This window comes from Tamandua tetradactyla, chromosome 3 (assembly GCF_023851605.1).
Source record: "Tamandua tetradactyla isolate mTamTet1 chromosome 3, mTamTet1.pri, whole genome shotgun sequence".
Lineage (NCBI taxonomy): Eukaryota > Metazoa > Chordata > Mammalia > Pilosa > Myrmecophagidae > Tamandua > Tamandua tetradactyla.
In genome coordinates this window covers 11,642,861-11,665,886 of record NC_135329.1, presented here as the reverse complement: position 1 = coordinate 11,665,886, position 23,026 = coordinate 11,642,861, and the positions used below count along the sequence as shown (strand labels likewise).

At 36.5% G+C, this 23,026-nt stretch overlaps 1 protein-coding gene across 2 annotated transcripts in view; it reads right to left on the bottom strand.

Annotated features, from left to right (window-relative positions):
• The window catches only part of SLC4A1AP (solute carrier family 4 member 1 adaptor protein), a 36,040-nt gene that overhangs the window by 11,409 nt on the left and 1,605 nt on the right, over window positions 1–23,026 (bottom strand). The window contains exons 3-12 of one of the 2 annotated variants that reach the window (XM_077152464.1): window positions 21,469–21,591; window positions 20,410–20,470; window positions 19,930–20,069; window positions 17,028–17,188; window positions 16,181–16,250; window positions 15,568–15,754; window positions 14,708–14,830; window positions 4,611–4,722; window positions 2,480–2,723; window positions 279–365 (exon numbers count right to left, since the gene is read on the bottom strand). In XM_077152464.1, the coding sequence (XP_077008579.1) occupies window positions 279–365; window positions 2,480–2,723; window positions 4,611–4,722; window positions 14,708–14,830; window positions 15,568–15,754; window positions 16,181–16,250; window positions 17,028–17,188; window positions 19,930–20,069; window positions 20,410–20,470; window positions 21,469–21,591 (1,308 nt within the window). The remainder of the gene's footprint in view (window positions 1–278; window positions 366–2,479; window positions 2,724–4,610; window positions 4,723–14,707; window positions 14,831–15,567; window positions 15,755–16,180; window positions 16,251–17,027; window positions 17,189–19,929; window positions 20,070–20,409; window positions 20,471–21,468; window positions 21,592–23,026) is intronic. The other variant, XM_077152465.1, reaches the window with a different exon arrangement.

The window sequence follows — 23,026 nt, the reverse complement described above, 5'->3', positions numbered from 1 at the left end:
GGCTTTGCTCAGCCAGAGAAAACAGGAAGGCATCAGGTGCTTTGTGGGTCAGGGACAGGGAATCCCAGCAGGTAGAAGAGTTATAAAGGCAAAATGGGATGGCACCAAGCAGAAACTTGTCAAATATTCCAATTTTATCGAGGGCCCTTACAACAGCATCTACCCAGAGTCTATTAGGTCACTCTCTGTGCTGTCTTTAGGTCAAATTCAACCCCTTCTCTATAAAAGCAGTTGGCTGCTTATGTGCAGAGCAGTATGGAGTTTGCTGTACTACTTGCTTGAGGGTTCCTTGAGTGGAGCAGCTGTTTCTTTAACCTCTTGATAATCTTTATTCTGTTCCACCTGGCTGTGTTGAGACATGTTTTCTAAAAAAAAGTACCAAAACACTGTTATTATCTCAGTTATGGCAGATAGCCAAGAAAACAAAAAATAGGTAAGTATGTACATAATCATCCAGTATTTTTTTTTGCATGGGCAGGCACCAGGAATCAAACCCAGGTCTCCAGCATGGCAGGCAAGAACTCTGCTACTTCGCCACCATCGCCCACCGGATAATCATTCAGTTTTACCACCATCAGCTTCTACCAACCTTAATTAGGTTTTTCATAATGTGGTTCATTTATGAAAAATAACAAAGAATCATCGATTTTTCACTTTAAAAACTGGTAAACTGTGTGTGAAGATTTGTCAATAAAAAAATAAATATATATATAATATATAAAAAAGAAAACACTATAATATTAAAAAAAATTGGTAAACTCAGGTAAAATGTTTTACCAAAAGCCTTAAAAATGCACACTCTCTTTAGTTTAGAAATTCTACTTCCAGGAACACAATAAAAGAAAACACAAATGACACCAAGTATGTTTTTTACAACAAAAAAATTAAGAAATAACTCAGATATCTAAAAATAGAGTATTCATTAAATAAATTATGGCATGTTCATGTGAGGGTCTATCACACCTCCTGTTAAAATCCACTTTAGAAGAATATTTTAAAACATAAGAAAAATAGGTTATAAAATAGTATGTATATATGATCTCAATGCTGTTAAAAAAAGGACTGGAGTAATCCTTTAGGCACTGGAGTAATCCTTTATCAGTTGCAAATTGAACTCTTAAAAAATGTTTTACTTTTTACATATGCATATTTGCTTCAGTTCCCTAAAATAAAAAATATACAATTATTGTTCCCATTTCTGCTTTCCACGTAGGTAGTGATAAGAAAACACCTTCTCAATGTGTGGATCAAAGATCAAACCCCCAAAAAATGTATACACAAGTTCCTCAATATTTTTTTAAAAGGCCAGGCACTGTGCCAATAACTAAACAAAGGGGATTGCAAATACAAAAGGTTTACCTCTCTCACGGATGAGGAAACAGTAACCTTTATGTTTTGCAAACAATAAAGAGTGGACTACACACCAGGTCTGTGTTTTCACATAGACAAGCCTGGCTTGTTTTGGAAGTAGACAGGCTTGCACTTCCAGACAATTTAATGGCAATTTTTATTGTTTTATTTCATGTTCCCTCTTTTCTGCGAGATCATAATCCTGCTGACCATTTTGGCTTAACTTTGTATTTCTCAGGAAAATAACCCCTGCAACTGAGAACAGATAAGAGTTTAATGAAAAGATAAATTAATGATCACTTAGAGTGGAATTATGGGAGATTTTTCTTTTCCTCTTCCGACTTTTATGCATTATCTAAAATGAACATATATTCCTTTAATAATCAGAAAAAAAATTGTCTTTAAAAATCAGTCAGTTTGGGCGGGCTACAGTGGCTCAGCAGGCAGAATTCTCCCCTGCCATGCCAGAGACCTGGGTTTGATTCCTAGTGCCTGCCCATGCAAAAAACAAAACTAGAACAAAACAAAACAATCAGTTTGTTTCCCAGACCATGCACCCCACCACCTCCCCCACCCCGCAAAAATAATCAATGTCCTCTTCAACATTTTTCATCACATCTTATTGAGGTAGGTGAATACTATGTGCCAGGTTCTCTGCTAGGTATAAGAGACAAAAAGGTAAGGTGTGATGCTTCTCCTTGAAAAGCTTAGTCCAGTGGGTATAATTATACTTAACTTCTGCTTTAGGGGTGGAAAATAAATGAATAAGGGCAGGCTTATCATAGACTTCCTGGTCAGGCTATACTCACTCACCCTATTCTACTGCCCTCTAAACTCTTAAGGACTGTACTGCATAAGCTGTGGGTTCAGATTCCACAGCTTTAAATTTTCTCTCATTCTAGAATAGACTGAAAATACCTGCCCTTAATTTGCAATAAGGGCAGATAATAACTAGCAGTCAAAGGAAGAAGACCAAGAAAGTACATCTCATTACTAATAGTAGTGTCAACTTTATCACATATAAAATGTCAAAATGCACAAGCAAGAGCTAGCTGTACTTTTTCAAATCTATCCATGATTAATGCACCTGAGCCAGTGAACAGCATGGAATGAAAAGGAAAAATATTACCTTGATTTTTTGTTTCTTTAGAACATGTGAGATCTGTGGGGGAACTCGTTCCCTGTCCTGCTTCTTCTGGCTCTATCTCCTGCTGTAGCCTGTAACTTCCATCCTCCACTTTTTCCTTCTCATGCTCCTCCTTTTTTTTTTCCTCCTCCTCTTCCTCCTCCTCCTCTTCCTCCTCTTCTACTTCAGGCTCATCCTTCATTCTCATCAGAGTTGGAGGGAGTTCTGGACGCTTGGGGGGCAACTTCTATGAGGGAAACAAAACCATAAAAAAGAAGTTCTACATAATGATAAAAAAAAGGGAAATCTCTTCAAAGAGGTTAAGTACAGATTATCTAACCTTTTTAGGCTGATTAACCCCACAGAAATCTGCTGAAGTAGGGCTGTTATATAAAATTTTACCCATTTATTATTACCCTTAGCAAGTATCTATTAGACCCTAGCATCAAAGAAAATATTAACAACAAAACACTTGAGCAGCTTCCAGAAATTTAAAACAATAACTTTCAGTTGCCTTAAGCTAAAAAACAAAAACAAAAAGCAACAACAAAACACTTGGGAAAATTAATAGGGGGGTGGAGATAAGGGGTTAAAAAAAAATTGGGTAGACTGCAATATCAGTGGTCAATGCAAGGGAGGGGTAAGGGATATGAGATGTATGGGTTTTTCTTTCTTTTTCTGGAGTGATGCAAATTGTTCTAAAAATGATCATGGTTATAAATATACAACTATGTGATGAAACCGTGAGCCACTGATTGTACACTCTGGATGGACTATATGGTACATAAAGTTATCTCAATAAAAATATTAAGAAAAAACGAACCCTTGGGCAGCTTGGAGGGAAGGAAAATATTTCTCTCAGGTGAGTGCCAGCTGCAGGAATTCTATCCTATTAACCCTCAGACATTAAAGGATTCTAATTTATTACAAAACAGACAATGTTCACAAAAAATTAATCATTTGTGCTTTTTTATTTTATATTAAACATAACTTCAAGGAAACAAAACAAGTTTTAAGATTGGTAAAACAAATCTTAAAGAAAAGAAAGACATTTCTTAAAAAATAAGGGTAAATACTATAAGCAAGGTTTTCAATAAAAGTACTTATTAGAAAAAGTTGATAAAGTTAAGGAATGGTGAGGAGGTCCCAAGTTATAGTTTAGGTATATCACTTTTTAAATATGGGATTAAGTTCAGTAATCTTTTTTTTGGCACAGGCAGGCTCCAGAAATCGAACCTGGGTCTCCGGCATGGCAGGGGAGAATTCTGCCACTGTGCCACCACTGCACCACCCTTCAGTAATCTTTTACGGAGGGCTTTTTAGGAAAGCGTTTTTCTGCTGTTTAAAAAATAAACACATAGACATACAGGAAGCCTCCATCCATCTCAAGTAGACCACAGTCAGGCCTTATGGCTGTGATTATGGATCTCTGAGACCAGAGGGTAGTTTACCCCAATTTAAGGTTTGCTCTATGAAATGACTGAAAACTTCTTAAAAGCAGAATCTATGAATATTAATACAGATAAAGGTAAAATATACATCAGTGAGGTTTTATAGATTAGTGGAAAGATCATAAGACTTCAGAGGCAGAAGAGCTGGATTTGATTCCCTGCTTAGTTACTTACTGATGGTATGTTCTTGTATTCAACTTCTATAACTTGTTTCTCATCTGTGAGAGGTAATAATTCCCACACTTCATAAGGATATTGGAAGGAATTAAGAGATGTAAGGAAAATTACATGGCAGAGCCAGATGCACAGACCATGTTAGATTTTAGCTGAATTTAAGTAGTATGACATCTATCTACCAGGAAGGAATTATTTAATGCAGGAGAACTTTACTTAATGCAACATTAATCACAAATTAATAAAATAAACCAACATTCTGATTTATAAATCAGTTACTTGCAAACTGATTGGCATGAAGCAATTTACCAGTTCTTGATAATCCTAAAGTAAAGAGAAAAATCCAAAAACCAAATCCTAGGAAGGTGTGATTATACCATAGCCCACCATAGCTCTTTTGCACACTACTCGGGAATGAGCCATTTGAAATTTCAAAAGAAAAGAGAAAAAATACCTCAGGAATAAATAACTCAAGAGCTAAAAGTTTAACACCCTGACCCACAACTTACCCCTACTGTTCCAGTTTTTAATTTGAATTTGCTTCCTCCTTTCATGGCACCAAAGAGAGGCAATGTAAGCTTTTTAGCTTTGTTTTCTATATTTGAAGCTTGATTTTCAGTCCTAGAAAAAAATAATAATCTATACGTATCTATTCTAATGACACCAAGGTTATACCTACAAATACTATGACACTGACGAAGAAACTTTTGGCAAAACAAAAATTAATATCTAAGCATACAGCAATAAAGAAAGGGATTCTTAATTGTGACTGGGCAATGGTGCTGACTGTCACACACACAAAGCCTGTAAGGGCAAGCTGAGACTGCTACCTGAGTCTGGTAACTTGCAACACCTTCAAGACTTTATATTCACAAAATGAGGATAACTTTACAAAAATCACTGGAGAAAGAGAACAGGTGGCATGACCCTATCTCTACTATGCAGCAGGAGATGGACCCATGTTGTAAAGCCATGTTTTCCCACAAACCTCTGAAGAAAACTCACAACACCTCGTAAGAGTTTACACTTATCATAAACATTCACGGAATCTCTGAGCACCAAGATTAAAAAAAAAGTGTGTGGACGGAGGGGTAGAGTGGGGCGTCAGGGTATTCTGTGTGGTGAGCAATTACCACAAGTGAGAAACCCTGTAACCGGTGAGCCTGCCAACATTCTCACTGGCTGGAGGTAGTTATAAAAGTCAAGCCTCCCAAAAAGTCAAGCCCAGAGCAGAAACCCAGAAGAGAAAGGAGAGAACATCTAATGACATGGAACAACTACCAAGGAACCCAAGGATTGCCCACCAGTGTGCTACCAATGTCTGGAGGAAGCAAGCCTTGATTTAGACTTCCGGGCTCTGAAACCAGCCAATCATAGAGGGAGCTTCTGAGAAGATGGCAGACTAGGATAGGCTGAGTTCACCCCTGCCCCAACAAAAAAGAAGGGACAGAGAAAAAGACCAGGGCTGCAGTTCCAGGGTACAAGTGACCAGAGATGGTCTTCTATATTATATAGGATGTCCTGGACAACAAAGTGGAGAAATTGAGATGGAGAAAACAGGGTGTGTGAGCTCAGGTAAGACCCCACCAGGGGCAAACAGCAGTAGATGGGGAAGTGTGGGCCTGAAGGAGCAGACTATCCCTCCATTCCAGCCTAACCTACAGCTAGTTTGGGATATCTTCCCATGCAGGTCTACAGCCAGGAGCTCCTGTGCGGAACTTGGAAGTGCACTCAGCTGCCTGCCATAATCAACTACTCTGACAGGCACAACAGCTGCCCTCTCCCACCAGGTACCATGAACAGCACCCCTTGCTGAGCACTGCAATTAGCTGCCCGCCCTGGACACCAGGAACAGCTGCCCCACTGGGCACTGTGAACAGCCACCTTGCTGGCACTGTTCACCTTGCTGGGCACCATGATCAGCCGCATCCCATCATGCCAGGACCAGCCACCATTCCTGGGCTGGCTGTGAACAGGGACTGCTGAAATACTCAGCCCCACAGCCCAAGGCCATCCCAAGTGGGAGCCTAGGGGCCACCAAACCCATCGGACCCATAAGTGGAGTCTCTGCTGATATACACACTGCCCATCCTCCAGCCCCAAGGTTGGCAGCTCTCAGCACACACCGAGATCCGTAGCTCTGGCTGGAATTACACTGGGTCTCCATCTTGCACAGACAGTTGCTGCAGTCAAGGAGGGGAAGGCCTGAGGGGAAGAGGTGGCTCCAGAGCACCATGTATTAGGAAGCCTCAAGTAGAAATGCATGCCCTCCATGAGATCTGGGTCTTGGTTTGGAGAGAAATTACTGACAAACCAAGTGCAAAAGGGGACTTTCAATCCAAAACCTAAGCAAATACAAAACCTAAGACAAGTGAAGGAAACCAACTTGCAAAACAACCTTATCAAGATAATCAAATGCTACAAGCACAACATAAAATCACAAAGCTCATGAAGACTCAGGCATATATGGTCTAGCCAAATTACCAAATTAAAACAGGAGGAGAAATGGAAATAGGAACAACTAATCAAGGATCTTTATAAGGACATAAAGGATATCAAGAAGACACTGTAAGAGGATAAAGAAGAATTTGAAATAATAAATAGAAAAAGTAGATCTCATTGAGATGAAAGATACTGTAGACCAAATTAAAAATATACTAGAGACACACAACAACAAATGTGAAGGGCGGAAGAATACGTGAGCTAGAAGACAGGACAACTGAACTTGTGCATACAAGAGAAGAAATGGCAAGAAAAATTTAAAAAATGGAACAGGATTCCAGACATATGACTGACACATGAAGAGCACAAATACAAGAATCATCAGCGTTCCAGAAGGAGAAGAGAAAAGAACTAGGAAGGTTAGTTGAATAGATAATGGGGGGAAAATTCCCAGCTATTATAAAAGACATAAATATGCAAATCAAGAGGCCCAAAGAACCCCTAATAGGATAAATCCAAATAGGCCTATTTCAAGACATATACTAATCAGATTGTCAAATGTTGAAGAGAAGCAAAAGTCCTGAAAGCAGCAACAGAAAAGCGATTCACAACATACAAAGGAAACCAGATAAGACTGAATTCAGACTATTCAACACCACAAAGGCGACAAGGCAGTAGTATGATATATTTAAGCATCTTAATAAGAAAGATTTCCAGTCAAGACTGCTTTATCCAGCCAAGTTGTCCTTTGCAATTGAAGGAGAGATTAAAATCTTCTCAGAGCAAAGCCTAAGAAAATCTGTCAATAAGAGGTCTGCCATACAAGAAATACTAAAGGGAGTTCTGTTGGCTGAAAAAAAAAGTGACGGGAGAAGGAGATGTGGAGGAAGGTACAAAATTAAAGAGTATCATTAAGGGTAAATTAAAGGAAAAAAACAGAGACAGGGAGAAGAATAAATAAATTTGACAAATAAAAACTAAAGGACAAGACAGTAGACTCAAGAACTGCTCCCATAATAATAACTTGGAATGTTAATGGACTAAACTCACCAAGAAACAGAGTGGCAAAATGGATTTAAAAACATGACCCATCAATATGCTGCTTACAAGAGACTCATCTTAGACAAAAGGATATAAATAGATTGAAAGTGAAAGGATGGAAAAAGATGTCTTATGTAGGCTGTAACCAAAAGAAAGCAGGAGTAACTATACTAATATCAGATAAACCAGGCTTCAAATGTAAAGATGTCATAAGAGACAAAGAAGGGCACTACATATTAATAAAAGGGGCAATTTGCCAAGAAGAAATAATAATCATAAATGTTTATGGTCCCAATCAAGGAGCTCCAAAGTACATGAGGCAAGCATGGCAAAACTGAAGGGAATAGACATTTCAACAATAATAGTCGGAGACTTCAATACACCACTCTATTACACACAGAACGAGACGGAGGATCAGCTAGGAAACAGAGAACTTACACAATTTGATAAAGGATTTAAACTGAATAGGCATATACAGATTGTTACACTCCAAAACACCAGGATCTACATACTTCTCTAGTGCTTATGGAACATTCTCCAGGATAGGTCATATGCTGACATACAAAACAGGTCCTTATAAATTTAATGAGACTGAAAATATTCAAAGTAATTTGTGTGACCACAACAGAATGAAGGTGGAAATTAATAATGACCAAAGAAACAGAACTTTCACACTACATGGAGATTAAACAACATACACTATTAAACAACCAGTGGGTCAAAGAAGAAATTGCTAGATAAATCAGTAAACAGCTGGAGATGAATGAAAATGAGAATACAACATATCAGAATTTATGGAATGCGACAAAGGCAGTGCTGAGGGAACTTTATCGACCCTAAATGCCTACATTAAAAAACAAGAATGAGCAAAAATCAAGCACTTACCTGTTCACCTGGAAATATTAGAGAAAGAACAGCAAACTAACCCCACACCAAAAAGAAGAGACATAACAAATATTAAACCAGAAATAAATGAACTGGAGAAAAACAACAAACAACAACAAAAATAGAAAGAATCAACAAAACCAAAAGTTGGTTCTTTGAGAAAATCATTAAAATTGATGGATCTCTTACTAGGCTGACAAAGAAAAAAAGAGAGAAAGAATGCAAATAAACAAAACCAGAAAGGAGAGGGGGGTCATTACCACAGATCCTGAAGAAATTTTAAAAATAAGAGGATACAATGAACAGCTATATGCTAATAAACCTGACAACCTAGTTGAAATGTGTAAATTTCTAGAAACAATCTATAATGATTTGAGAAAAATAGAAGATCTCAACAAATCAATTACAAGTACAGACATTCAATTAGTCATCAAAAATCTTCCCACAAAGAAAAGCCCAGAACCAGAAGGTTTCACAGGGGAATTTTATCAAACATTAAAAAAAACAAAAAAAAACTAACACCAATCCTGCTCAAAGTCTTTCAAAAAAATTGCAGAAAAAGGAACGTAACTGTGACGGTTAGGATGTGTTGTTAACTTGGCTAGGTGATGGTACCCAGCTGTCTGATCAGGCAAGCACTGGCCCAACCACTACTACAAGAATATTTAGTGGCTGGCTGATAAACCAGAAGGCTGGTTTATTAAATCATCAGTCAGTTGATTGCAGCTGTGGCTGATTACACCTATGATCAACTGAGGGTACCAATCCCCTATGTGATAATCCAATCAGTTGAAGACTTAAGAGAGAGACTTTTTCATTACTTCTTCAGCCAGCAAGCTTCTCCGTGGAGTTCGTCAAGACCCTTCATTGGAGTTGCCAGCTTCACAGCATGCCCTACCGATTTTGGGCTCTTGTATTTTCACGGCTGAGTGACAAACTTTCATACGTCTTCTAGTTACAGATATCTCCTGTTGGTGCTGTTTTTCTAGAGAATCCTAATACAGCTACACTTTACAACATTAACATCACTCTAATACCAAAATCAGCTAAAGACACTACAAGAAAGGAAAACTATAGGTCAATCTCCATAATGAGCATAAATGCAAAACTTCTCAATAAAATACTAGTAAATCCAATCCAATGACACATGAAAAGAATTATACATCACAACCAAGGGGGTTTACACCAGGAATACAAGAGTGGTCTAACATAAGAAAATCACTCAATGATTATAATAAAGCACATTAAAAATCAAAAGGGAAAAAATCACATCATCATTTTGATTGATACTGAAAAAGCATTTGAAAAAATTCAGCATCCTTTTCTGATAAAAACACTTCAAAAGGTAGGAAATCATGTCTCTTTAAGATGACTGTATAATGAATGATATAGCTTTCGCAATAAGACTGTGATTATAAAAACCTTGTGTCTGATGCTCCTTTTATCTACAGTATGGACAGATGAGTAAAAAATATAGATAAAAATAAATAATAGAGGGAACGAATGTTAAAATGTTGAGTAGATTGCAATACTAGTGATCAATGAAAGGGAGTGATAACAGGTATAGAAAAAAATAGGGGGGACAAAGGTTAAAATATATTGGGTAGATGGAAATACTAGTGGTCAATGAGTGGGAGGGGTAAGAAGTATGGTATGTATAGGTTTTTTCTTTTTATTTCTTTTTCTGGAGTGATGCAAATATCCTAAGAAATGATCTTGGTGATGAATATACAACTATGGGATGATATTGTGAGCCAATGATTGTACACCAAGTATGGAATGTTCGTATGTCAAGAATGTTTGTGTTTGTATGTTGTTTTGTCAATAAAAATATTTTTTTAAAAAGGTAGGAATCAAAGAAAACTTCCTCAATATCATAAAAGGCATATATGAAAAATCCATAGCCAACATATTTAATGGTGAGAGATTAAAAACATCCCCTCTAAGACTGGTAACGAGAGGATGCCCATTGTCACCACTATTATTCAACATTGTACGAGAAGTTCTAGTTAGAGCGAATATATAGGAGAAAAGAATAAAAGGCATCCAAATAGGAAAAGAAGAAGTAAAAATTTCATTATTTGCAGATGATATGATCTTACAGTTGCAAAATCTGGCGAAATCTACGACAAAGCTACTTGAGCTAATAAACAATTTCAGCAAAGTGGTGGGACACAAGATTAACGTAAAAAATGAGTAATGTTTCTATAGACAAGTAATGACCTAATTGAGGAAACAATAAAGGGCAAAATTCCATTCAAAATAGCAAACAAAGCAATCAAGTATTTAGGAATAAACTTAACCAGCGATGTTAAGGACCTGTACACAGAAAACTACAAAATATTGCTAAAAGCAATCAAAGATCTAAATAGGTGTGCATGGATTGAAAGTTGAATGTCGTTATGGTGTCAGTTCTACTCAAACTGATGTATAGATTCAATACACTACCAATAAAAATTCCAACAACTTACTTTGAAGACTTGGCAAATCTAGTTATCAAATTTATTTGGAAGGGAAAGAGACCTCAAATAGCTAGAAGTAACCTTCAAAAAATGAGCTAATTGGGAGGACTAAAACTTCCTGACTTTAAAGCTCATTATCAAGCCAGTGGTCAAATAGCATGGTACTGGCACACAGAAATACTGACCGATGGAATCAAATCAAGAGTGAGGAAATAGACCACTAAATTTAGGGTCAACTGATCTTCAACAAGGCCCACAAATCCACTGAACTAGGCTGAATAAACGGGCATGGCAGAACTGGATATGAATAGCCAAAACAATGAAGGACACCTTCCTGATATTCTGTACAAAAATTAATTTTAAATGGACCAAAAACCTAAATATAAGAGAGAGTACCATACAACTCCTAAAATATAGGGAAACATCTTCAAGAGTTAGTAATAGGAGGTAGCTTAAACTTTACACCCAAAGCAGAAGCAATGAAAGAAAACATTGATAAATGAGGACTCCTCAAAATAAAAAATTTCTGTGCCTCAAAGGAGATTCAGTTCCATTTTTTCCATCTTTCTTGCCATTTGTTGTTTTGTGCACTCTAGTTCAATTGTCTTCTAGCTCACTTATTCTTCCTTCTGCTTCTTTTAAACTGCTATCGGGTGTCTATTTCTAATTTGGCCTACAGTATCTTTCATCTCTGTGATATCTGCTATTTTTTAATTTAATCTTCCTAATTCATTTGTATGCTCTTTTAGAGTCTTCTTGATATTCTTTATTTCTTTATAAATATTCTTGATTAGTTCCATATTCTGTGACTCCTTCAGTGTTTTAATTTGGTCATTCTGCTTGGATCTTTACATGCTTCATGATTTTCTGTTGTGTTTGAGGGCATTTGATGATCTTAATAACGTTATTTATTTATTTTTCAAAGAGAGAAAGAGTTTATTACTAGGTGCATAGTAGGAGAGCTGATGGCCAAGTAGCCCAAAATCTGTCTCCCAGGTTTAGGGGGGCTAAAGATTTTTAAGGATTTTAGCAAGGGAAGAGGAAGTTATTTTGGATAGCAAATTCAAAGCGGAAAAGGAGGCAGTGTTATCATTACAATAGGAGAACATAAATTGAAAGGAGGGGAAGCAGAGCTATCACTTCAATACTAAAAATATAAGCCCAAAGGAAGGGCAATAAGTTATCTTTCAATAGTAGAGTCTAGCTGATATAATTTTAAAATGTCCGGGGCTGAAGCTAGTTAATGGCTGACTTAAAATTCTTCATTAACATAAGGGCCTTTGCGCCACAAGAAAATGACCAGATAAAGGGAGTAGTAACAGCTTTTACAGTCACAAAGGCAAGTGATAAGGGCTTTTACATTCATTTCTGGTATCAAGGTAGCTGAATTATATAGTTTAAGGATTTCTGGTATTTTCCTCTATCTACTGCAATATACCAGAAAGCAAAATGGAATATAATGATTTAGTAATCAAAATCATCCTTTAAATCCTAATTTCTTGGTTAGAATTCCTCCTTCTCATTTGATAATTATCTTTCAATCTTGAGAGCTATCTGGACGAGGAATCTTCTAACTGCTTCAAAGCTAAAAAAGGGCAAAGTCATTAAGGGGCAGAGGGATGAAAGGATGAAACTAGTTGTTCTTAGAGAGTCCAGTATTTCTGGGTTTTAGAACTTCTGGGTTTCAGAACTTCTCTGGCATTGGAACAATCTGCAGGTTTTAAGTTTCTGAAAAACAAACTTAATAAGTAAAATTTTATAGCACCCAGGATATCTTTCAGGGTTTCTAGGAATACTGCTGGTTGAAGTTTGCGATACTGTGGTAATTTTTAATGTTTGACTGAAACTTGTGTAAGAATAACCTCCAGAATGACCTCTTGATTCAATCTGAAATCTCTTAACCAGTATAACTCTATTTATTTTCCCCCTATTGGTCAACTAATCCATGATGCCAGGGTCAGGATCATCTTTGGAACCTATGTTTCATGATGCAAGGGCCAGTCACGTCCTGCGATGCCAGAGCCAGTTATATCTTGTGATGCCAGGATCAGTAATGTCCCATGATGCCAGGGCCAAGCTTACACCCCTGGAAATTTTGTCTCACATAGGGGGAAAGCTCAGAGTTTGGCTTAGAGAGAGACCATCTTTGAACAACAGCAGGGATTTGGGGGAGATAACTCTTAAACACTAATCTTAAGTAGGTTCAGTTTGCTATCATAGAACTAAGTTTCACAAGGACAAACCTCAAGATTTGAAGCCTTGGCTTATTGAAAGGCCCTCTTACTTAAGAAAATGTCAGGAATTCTCCAGATGGGAAAGCTTAATAGTTCTATTTTTCTCAGTCCCCAAGGGACTCTGCAAACACTCCTCCATTTTCTGCCCAAAATACCCTAAAATGCATTATGGCATAACATTAACTTGTATAGAATATTAGCATTTTATTCCTTATTCCAGGGTCAATATAAATTAAAGCTGAATTACGTTGTTTAAATTAACTGACTAGACAAACTAGATAGCGTGCAACAGAAAACTTAATTTTGTACAAAATAAACATTTTTGCTTTGTCTCACATAAAACTTAAAGCTGTAAAATACAGACACTATTTTTTTTTTTTACTTTGTATATTGATTTACCTTAGTTTTAACCAGATCAGTTTCATCACATCTTTAATCAGAGTTTGATCTTTTTCAGTTTTATTTTAAGAGTTGCTATATAGACCCATGGTGACTTTTAGTGCTGGAGAACCAAATCTGAGTTTCAGGTGTCACACAGACACTTAAAGTTTCAGGGAACTACTAGGCTACACAAAGAATAAAGTGCCTCAGATTAATAAGATTATTTTGCAGCTTGGTTTCCTTCACTCATATAAAGTTTTGTATTTACTTGAGTTTTGCATTGAAGGTCCCCTTTTGTACTCGGTTTGTCAGTTATTCCCCGTCAAACCATGGCAATGAGAACATTTCACAGATTAGGTCATGATCACATCAGCTGCATCCACAGCCGATTCCATTTGTAATCAGCCAAAGGGGAGTGTCTTCTACAATTAGTGATGGTAAATCTAATCACGGGAAGCCTTTTAAGGAGGACTCAGAGGAGACAGGTCCCATTCCTGCTTCAGCTGGTGAGCCTCTCCTGCGAAGTTCATCCAGACCCTCCATCGGAGTCGTCGGCTTCACAGTCTGCCCTGTGGATTTTGGACTCTGCGTTCCTGCGGTCACGTGAGACACTTTTATAAATTTTATATTTGCAAGTGTTCCCTGTTGATTCTGTTTCTCTAGAGAACCCTAAATAATACAGCCTGAATCTCATGTAGAAGATGTAATTCTTCTTGAGGGTTTAACAAATGAGTGTGACTGCTGAATCATTGTTTAGCCTCCAATACCTTAGAGCAGCTAGAAATAAAAACCTATACAAAACTCTGAAATCTATTCTACAATTGTTGCGATGTACTTTGAAATTCATTGCTTTTATGTATACGTGTTACTTAAAGAGAAGGAGGAGTATAACAGAGAAGACAGGATTTAAAAATGAATCTGGATGTGAATCATTATATTGACATTTCTGTTGGTCTCCAGCATCTTGAAGCAGCTAGGAGAAAAACACGAAAAATCGTGGAACTGTAAGCCAAACCAAACTTTAAAATTTGTTTTATAGCTACTTGCTAAAATGTACTTAGAAATTTATTGCTTTTTTGTATATATATATTTCACAATAAAAAAGTGGAAAAAAAAAAGTTAGGCAGGGGTGCACAAGTAGTTCAGTGGCAGAATGCCCACCTGCAATGTGGGAGAGACCTGGGCTTGAATCCTTGTATTCTTCCCCACCAAAAAATCACCTCAACATAGTAGGCTCCAAAGCCAGAAGGAGGCACCGCAAGATAGAGTAATAATGAACTCAGACTGGGACCCACAGAAAAGAAAGAAAGAAAAAAAAAGACAGACAGGGAGTTAGCCAGACTGCATTCACCGCTTCTTCCGAGCAGACAACACTCTCAGCCATCTCCTTCCCTCAGTCCCACCCCTTCCCAGCTGAGGCAGGTGGCTAGGCAAAATGGTGTGTGAGGCAGAAGCTGGCTCCCAGCATGCAGAGGCAGGACGGCCAGTCCCAGCTTGTGGTACGGGGCAGGTGATCACAGTGCCTGGTGGGGCAGGAGATCACAATGCCCACACATCCCAATGGTACAGCCACTTGTGGTACCCAGAAAGGCAACTGATACCAGTACCTCCTGGCAGGTATAGACCCTCTCAGCAGGCAGTTAGGTGTACCCCTGGGCTCCCCATAGGGGGGCCACGCAGGGAAATCTCCCCAGCTAGCTGCTGGGGTAGGCTGAAACAGAGAGACAGTCTACTCCCTTGGATCCACACTTCTCCACACTGCCACCTGCCCCCAATGGGGTGTCAGCCAAACAGTCTCACCCCACTCTCTCTGTCCTGATCCTCCTTGTCTCTCTCTACCAGAATGTCCCTGTGAAATACTGAAGCCCCTCCTCCATCACTTACCTCCCTGTCATCTTATCTGCTCCTTCTCTTGTTGCTCCATGGAGCAGGGGCAAACCCAGACTACCCTACTTCAAAATCTTCCCATAAGTCCAACTTGTGTTTATTTTAAACTCCAAATATAACTAAGACAGACTTACTTTTTCAGTTCTGGAATTTCTGCTGGCTTTACAATTTTTATCAACCCTTTAAGTCTCTGTTGCTCTTTCCTTAGTTCGAAGGTTCTCAAGTGAAGTTTCTTCCGGGAAACACCATCTAATGCACTCCCCGATTTCATTTCTGACATGAATGCATCTAAAGAATCCTGAGATGGTGACACCAACATAGCTACCAAAGAAAGGGATAATACTTGTTTTAAAAGATGACCCCAAGAATGAGGGGAAAGTCACATAATATAAAACTCCCAATATTTAAAAATTCAACCAAAGTTTCCATTAAAAAGTCATTAAAATAGAGCTGGACATAGAATATCATTGATGTTAGGAATAAGGAAACAAATTACGGCTGTGAGGCCCTGTGAAGTTGCTTCATCTCCTTGAGCTTCATTACCCTTACCTATTAAATAAAGGTTGACCAACTGATTTATAATGTTCTTCCTAGCTCTAAAATGCTGTAGTCTGATGCTCCTTAGAAAGATTCTTTGCCTGTATGTTCTATATGATCTGTCCAGTTAACCAATGTAACCCCAGAACCTAGTGTAGGGCACTGTTTATGATGCTCAATAAACGTTTGTTGAATGAATCATTTTCTTACCTTTGCTTGAGGCTTTCAGTCTCTCAGAAATTTCAGAGAGTTCTCTTTCAGCATCATTTAACTTCGCAACCTAAAATGCCCAAATCAACAGAATTAGCACCTGGTTTTCTTCTTACAAAATATGATACCTTTCCTTATTTTCCTCATTTTCACTACTGTAACTATAAATTTTGAGACGATTAATTGAGAAGTCCAGTTAAATCCACACCATATGGAGTTAACATTTTTCATATTTAATTCTAATTGAACTAATTTCTGAATTAAAGAACTCAGAATTAAATAGCATGAATGTACAGAACTCAGACTTGATTGTACTTAAAATAAAGCATTCTATAAATAAATGCTAACAAAATGATGAGATAATCATTAAAAAAAATTCATCATAATTTCATTGATGAATCTGAAGGATAGGTAGTGGGTATGTTTTAAGCCTTGGATACTTCATTAGTGTAATAACATTTCACCTTACATGAATTCCATGAAGGATATACTGTTGAAGACCATTACACATTATGCTCCTCAAAATGCCTCTGACTCCTCTTGACTGTCAGAAGCCTAAAAGTGAATTTCACCTCAGACTGTCCAAATTCAGAAATATTTCCTTTCTTTTTTTTAAGATAGCATCCTACATGAAGAGGGTTCATTAATGGATCAGTATGATCAATGAACAACAACTTAGATAAATCTAGTTGATTGTTGCTATCAAATTTAGAGATCATATAAAGTAGTAATCCGTACTAAATTTCAAAGCTATTAATTAAAAAATTGTAACGATCATAAAACATTTAAATAATACATTATTTTATAAGAAGATTAAACTACCACAACTGCTATCAATAAAACTTGCCAATGATTCAAAGGTCTCTGGCTTCTCATCAATCTTCCCAGCCTTCTTCATTCGGTTCAGACGCTTCTTCTCAACCAGGCCAGTTCGATCAAGAAATGTGTCATCATCACTATCATAAAAGTCTTCATCTTCCCAGTTCTTGGCTTTCCTTTTCCGAGATACTAATGGGGGATAAAATAAAGATAAGAAAATCAGATTTAAAAAAGAAGAAAAAAAGAGAAAGAAAGAAGGCAAGTAGGCAAGCAGATTAAAGTATGATCATCAATTATTGAAAGAGAGGAATCAAGGAGCTGCCAAATTGCATATAAAAACAAAGGATTAATTTATTTAATGAACAAAAGGCTCTTAAAAATTAATGGGAGGGTGCACAGGTGGTTCAGTGGTAGAATGTTCGCCTTCCATGTGGGAGACCCAGGTTTGATTCTCGGACAATGCACCCCCCAAAAAAAATTTAATGAGAAAAAAAGTTTAAACTTTTTAATAATTAAAGAAATATTAATGAAAATAAGATTTCACTTCTTACCTATCAGACTAGGAAAAAAGTAAAAAGATTACTAATACCCATTTTGATAAGGATACGTGAAAATGGACCCTCAAAACACATGGTAGGAATGTTTATTGATACAATCTTTCTGAAAGTCAATTTAAGAACATCTGCCAACATTAGAAATACATGTATCTATTGACCTAGTAGCTCTACTTCTAAAGAGGTATTTTACAGATATCAATTCAACATTGCTTGTAATAGTAAAAATCTGGGAAGTCATCAATAGAGGAATGTGGCAGCTATTACTTCTTTGTCTAACATATACCATCCTATTCTCCTTATTCTGATAAAAGTGCCCCCTTTCTTTCTCAAAAACTTCTCACCCCTTCCCATGGGTGAGAACTGAGCTTCAGTTCTAGAACTTGAGGCCTTAATTCATGGAGAACTTCCTTCAATTCTGTGGGCCATCGTTTTCAGCTCTGGGGGCCAATAACCTTTTTCTCTAAGCTAGTGCAACCAAAATAGTGATAATTCATCTAAGCCTGATGATTTCCAGGTTAAGGTGGTATGTTAAAAATACATAATTAATTTCACTTTCTTCTAAAATTCATTGAAATTATAGTAAAGAGATGGAAAGATTAGTGTGTGGTATAAATGTCTTGACGATTTACAAAAAAAAGTAACAAATGGCAATTCAATGCAATAGACGATACTATATAGAATCTTGGAATGGAGAAGAAAAGGCTCAAAAGGACATTATTGGGACATAAGAAAAAAATGGAAGATAGAATGTTAGCTTTACATCAATCTTAAATTTCGTGAACTTGATAAATGCAATTAAGGTAACTGCATGGGTGGGTATCCTTGTTCATAGGAGATGTGCATGGAGGTATCATGTGTACAAAGAATATATGTGCAACCTACTCTCAAGTGTTCAGAAGGTGAACAGACAGATAGATAGAAGATGGATGGATGGAATCATGCAGCAGAGGGCTCAAAATGTTGAAGTTGGTGTATCTGGGTATCCATTGGCATGGGAGGCATGTATGTTGGAATCTTTCTGTACAGGATTTGTATTATTTTTGCAACACAGTCCTGTAATATTGAAATTATTTCAAAATAGAAAGTTTAAAAAAAAGAGTGGAGCTAGGATATTTATATTTTCAGACATGGAAGATTTAATAAAATTTACCTACTACACATTCTTTCTTAGGAATCCACTGGATGACAGAGGATGTCCACCAAAACACGAAAGTGAAAAAATGGAATCCACTGGGGACTATCATCAATCACGTCCTCTACTGATGTACCAGCTTTTTAACTTACTAAAGCTATTGAAGGATGTACCCCATCAAAACAATGGAATAAACCAAGAAATATGAGAATAAGAGAATCAAGAAATAGAAAATGCAACCTAGGAGAAAGGTAAAGAAAATTTGAAGATGACGACAAAGTCTCAAAATATTAGTTCTGCAACAGGTCTAGAGAGCAATAAGCCCGTAAAGAAGGAAAATAGCGTTTTCTGGAGAAATGTCTCAAAACAAACAAACAAAAAAACCAGAATTGACAAATTATTTGATGTTATTCATCCTATGGAAAAACATACTGAGAGACTGAGGAAAAACATACTGAGATTTGGAAAGAAAAAGAAGATCAAAGAAAACCAAGCACATGAAAAGAAAATAAAAAACAATGCAATAATTAGCTTTAGGAAAAACAAAAAGAAATAAAACTGCTCAGCTATGATTAATATTTGCATAAACCAAATAATGTAAATACTAAATATGAATTTAACAAGGAGTCAACAGATAATACCTAAAATTAATTAATCAAAATATGCATACTTTTGCTAAAGAAATAGGGATATCTGTACTATCTGAAACAGCTGAAAGCTGTAGCCTTAAGGAATGAGGACTGAACAGGGTCAGGGCAGAAAAAGCTATATTTTGCTATAAGCCTTTTGGTTTGTTTAAACTACACATTATTTACTTTGCAAAAATAAAAATTAGTTTCAGAATAAATAAATATATAATATAAACCTTATTAATAAGTTATAGAATAGCCAGATAGTTTTTAAAAATGGAGTAAATCTAATGCACTGATATGGAAAGCCCATGATACATTCTCATGAAAAAAAAGTAAGTCAAAAAGAATATAAATAACACAGTTGCATTTGTGTGTGGGTAAGTGTTTTTTGTTAAAGGAACTAGTTCTAAACATACATATTCATATCTGTACAAAATATATCTAGGAAAATACATACAATGGCTACTTCAGAGTACTGAGATAGGGAATTTTTTTCATTTCATAGAATTCTGAACCATTTACATTTCCTCCATATAGAGAAACTTTATTATTTTTTCTTAAAATTTCTTTCTTCCTTTTTTAAAGAAAAAAGTGCTCCCATATACTCACCTGCCTCTTGACGCAGCAATCCCAAAGTATCAAGGATCCGACAAGCTTCTAGGGAGCACTGGATCATTGCTTCCTTTTTCTTTCCAGAGTGAATGGCCTCAGCGACCAGTTGTTTTCCAGTTGAATCATCTACAGGTAATCTGCATTGGTTTTAATTATATTATTATAGCACAGAATGAAGCTCCAATTCGCATTAAAATAACTAATATATTGTAATAATAATCATATTTTAAAAACTGATCAGTTCATCATTCTCAATCTCAATTTATTTTGTTCTATCCTGCCAAGGTTGAACTTCAGATCTTTTCATTTTACCTCTTACTGTCCTCAATAATACAAGTATTATTCAAATACCAAGGTCTATATTCAGGAATATCCTAAAAGTAAAACTTCATTTACCCTTTGGGCTATTACTGACTATAAATTAAGCCTGAAATTGGCCTCTTTACAGAAATGAACACTAATGGGAACAGAACATACCTCACCCTGCAGAGCCAAGTGCTGTGCCCCTGTTCATCAAATTCATACTCTAATTCTTCTCCTGTGGAAGAGAGAAAGATATAACTATTTTTAAAGGTCTTGAAAATTAATAGGTAACACAAAGGAAAAAGATAGCAAAGGTTAAATAACAAATCAAGCTCCCATACCAGTCAGAACACTGGATTTCAAATCTTTTTATTCCATTTCTAAAGATCACCAATAATAACAAAAGTAAGATGACTTTACGGCAGAGAAAAGAAAACACACATCAAAAAAATCAATTCTCAATTCAAAGTTTTGCCCACTGTATAAGTAGTTTTCAAACTTTTTATAAGTTATAGAATCTTATCAATTAAGTTATTAACTGATCCCAAGATTTTCCCCCAAAAGCCAGAAGAGATAAAAACCTACCAAATTAAATGTTTATAACCAAAGACAGCTTTTCCTTCAATGTTCTTAATGATCTTCAAAGTCCTAAGTATAGACAGCAGATGCCAAAACTGAAAAACTGTTGACCTATGACTATAACTGCTTAACTATTTGGTTTAAAGATTAAAGACATAATGTAAAACCAGTATTCTAGGACTGGCCGCCAGAGTTCAAAGTAGGTAATTTGTCACAGTGCTTGGGTTTTAGAAGCATAAATATTTAAGTATGGAAAGCAACCAGTTCGTTTATTCAAACACACACATATACTCACAAACTATCTCAGTGGAAACATTTTAAAATATCATATAAAGTCAAAATCCATGTTAAGAATTACAAAAGAGCAGGTAAGTTAGGAACCAAAAGTTACAAGAAGTTAGCTCAACTGCCCCATCACCAAAGCCTGGAATCTTTCAAGAAGAATGAGACAAGTCAGAAAAATATTACTTCCTTTTTTTGTGAGATGGGGAGAAAGACTACCAAGATTTTTTTTTTTCCATTTTCAAAAGACTCATGAAGCAATGAACAATAAGGACAAGAAGTGAACAAGGAGAACAGTAGATAAAATACAGCATTTCTAAGTGCAGAGCTCATCCCCAAGCTTTAAGAAACAACACTGCTGTGGATACATACCTTCTCGGTCAAAAAAACCTTGAAGAGCCTTTTTTGGATCTTTTATATAAAAGGCCTCCCTTTCCTGCTGAAATTCTAAGACAATGGGGTTCTCTTCTGCCTCATCCTCTACAGCATCTTCTCCTACAGCATGAGAAAGGAAAAAAAAAAATAACCAAACATAATAAAGGATCATCTGATGACAGCTAGTATCATAACAGGTTACATAAAGATATAGTTATCAGTAATAAGAAGATCTTTCATAGGGAGAAATAGACAGAAAAAAATTTAATCACAAAACCACCAGTAATCTAGTTAGGAACATCTTCAGGTTTTCTAGATTGTTCAGCAGTCAAAACTTGTTTTCCTGGCACCTTAATTTTTTTCTCCACTCATATTTTAAAAGCAAGATGACCTATCACATTGTCTATGGGAAAAAATCCAAACTCCTCAGTGGGTCATCCTTGTTCTTCACATCCAAATCTAATACTTTGTCTCCAATATAATTTCCTAATACAGCCCTATTTGCCAACTATAACAGCCTATTCATTACTACCTTAAAATCATCAATCCTTGCCCTGGACACCACTCAATGCTCAGCTTCATCAGGACCACCTTTCCTTTGCTTTGAGGTCCAGCTCAAGACACTTCTGCTTATAAACTTACAGCTTCCCCAAAATGTAAGTCAGTGCTTTCCAATAGAAACAAATGAAAGCCATATATGACATCTTAAATTTTCTAGTAGCAACATGGAAAAAAAGGTAAAAAGAAGCAGGTAAAATAATTTCAACATATAATCATTAGAATAAAATCAGGGCATATTTTCTTCACACAAGTCTCTGAAATCCAGCGTGTATTTTACACTTATGGTGCACGTTGATTTGGAACAGCCATATTTCAAAAGCTCAAGAAACACATTTAGCTTGTGGCTACCATCTTGGACAGCACAGGACTAAGTCTTCAGTGACTTTTCCCTTCTCTTGATCCTTATGTTAACATCCATATGGTTTCTAACTTTTGTTTCTAGCTTAGCACAAGTAATCTGATAATATTTATTGTCTTCCCAACTACATATTAAGGCCACCTTAACTACATCTCAAGGACTGAATATCAATCACCCAAAACGTCTGGTGTTCATGTGGATTCTGGTGTTACTGGAAAATTTAATCTATTCCTTTGGCTAAGAAGCCAGCTTTTCCTGACTGGATACTCAAAATTTCAGGATATTTGTACAAAACACAAAAAAATTCAGGGGAATATCCTGTATTGAATAAAGTTCCACTTTATCTGATTGAAGATTGTTCTACCCCCTCCAGTGATAATTATATAGCACAAAGTGTGCTTAGTAAATATATATTCATAATGGTGAAATAGTAAATTAATCGCAGACAGAAGAAGAGTTCTGAACAAGGCAATGCACTTTAAAACACATCATTAGGAATCTGAAGATGTGGGTTCTAATTCATATTTCTGCCAATAATTCACTTTTTTGACCTTAGAAAAGTTAATCTCTCTGAGTTTCAATTACCTCTTGTGCAAATTCTGTACAAAGATGCTACCTGCCCTATCTATCTCACAG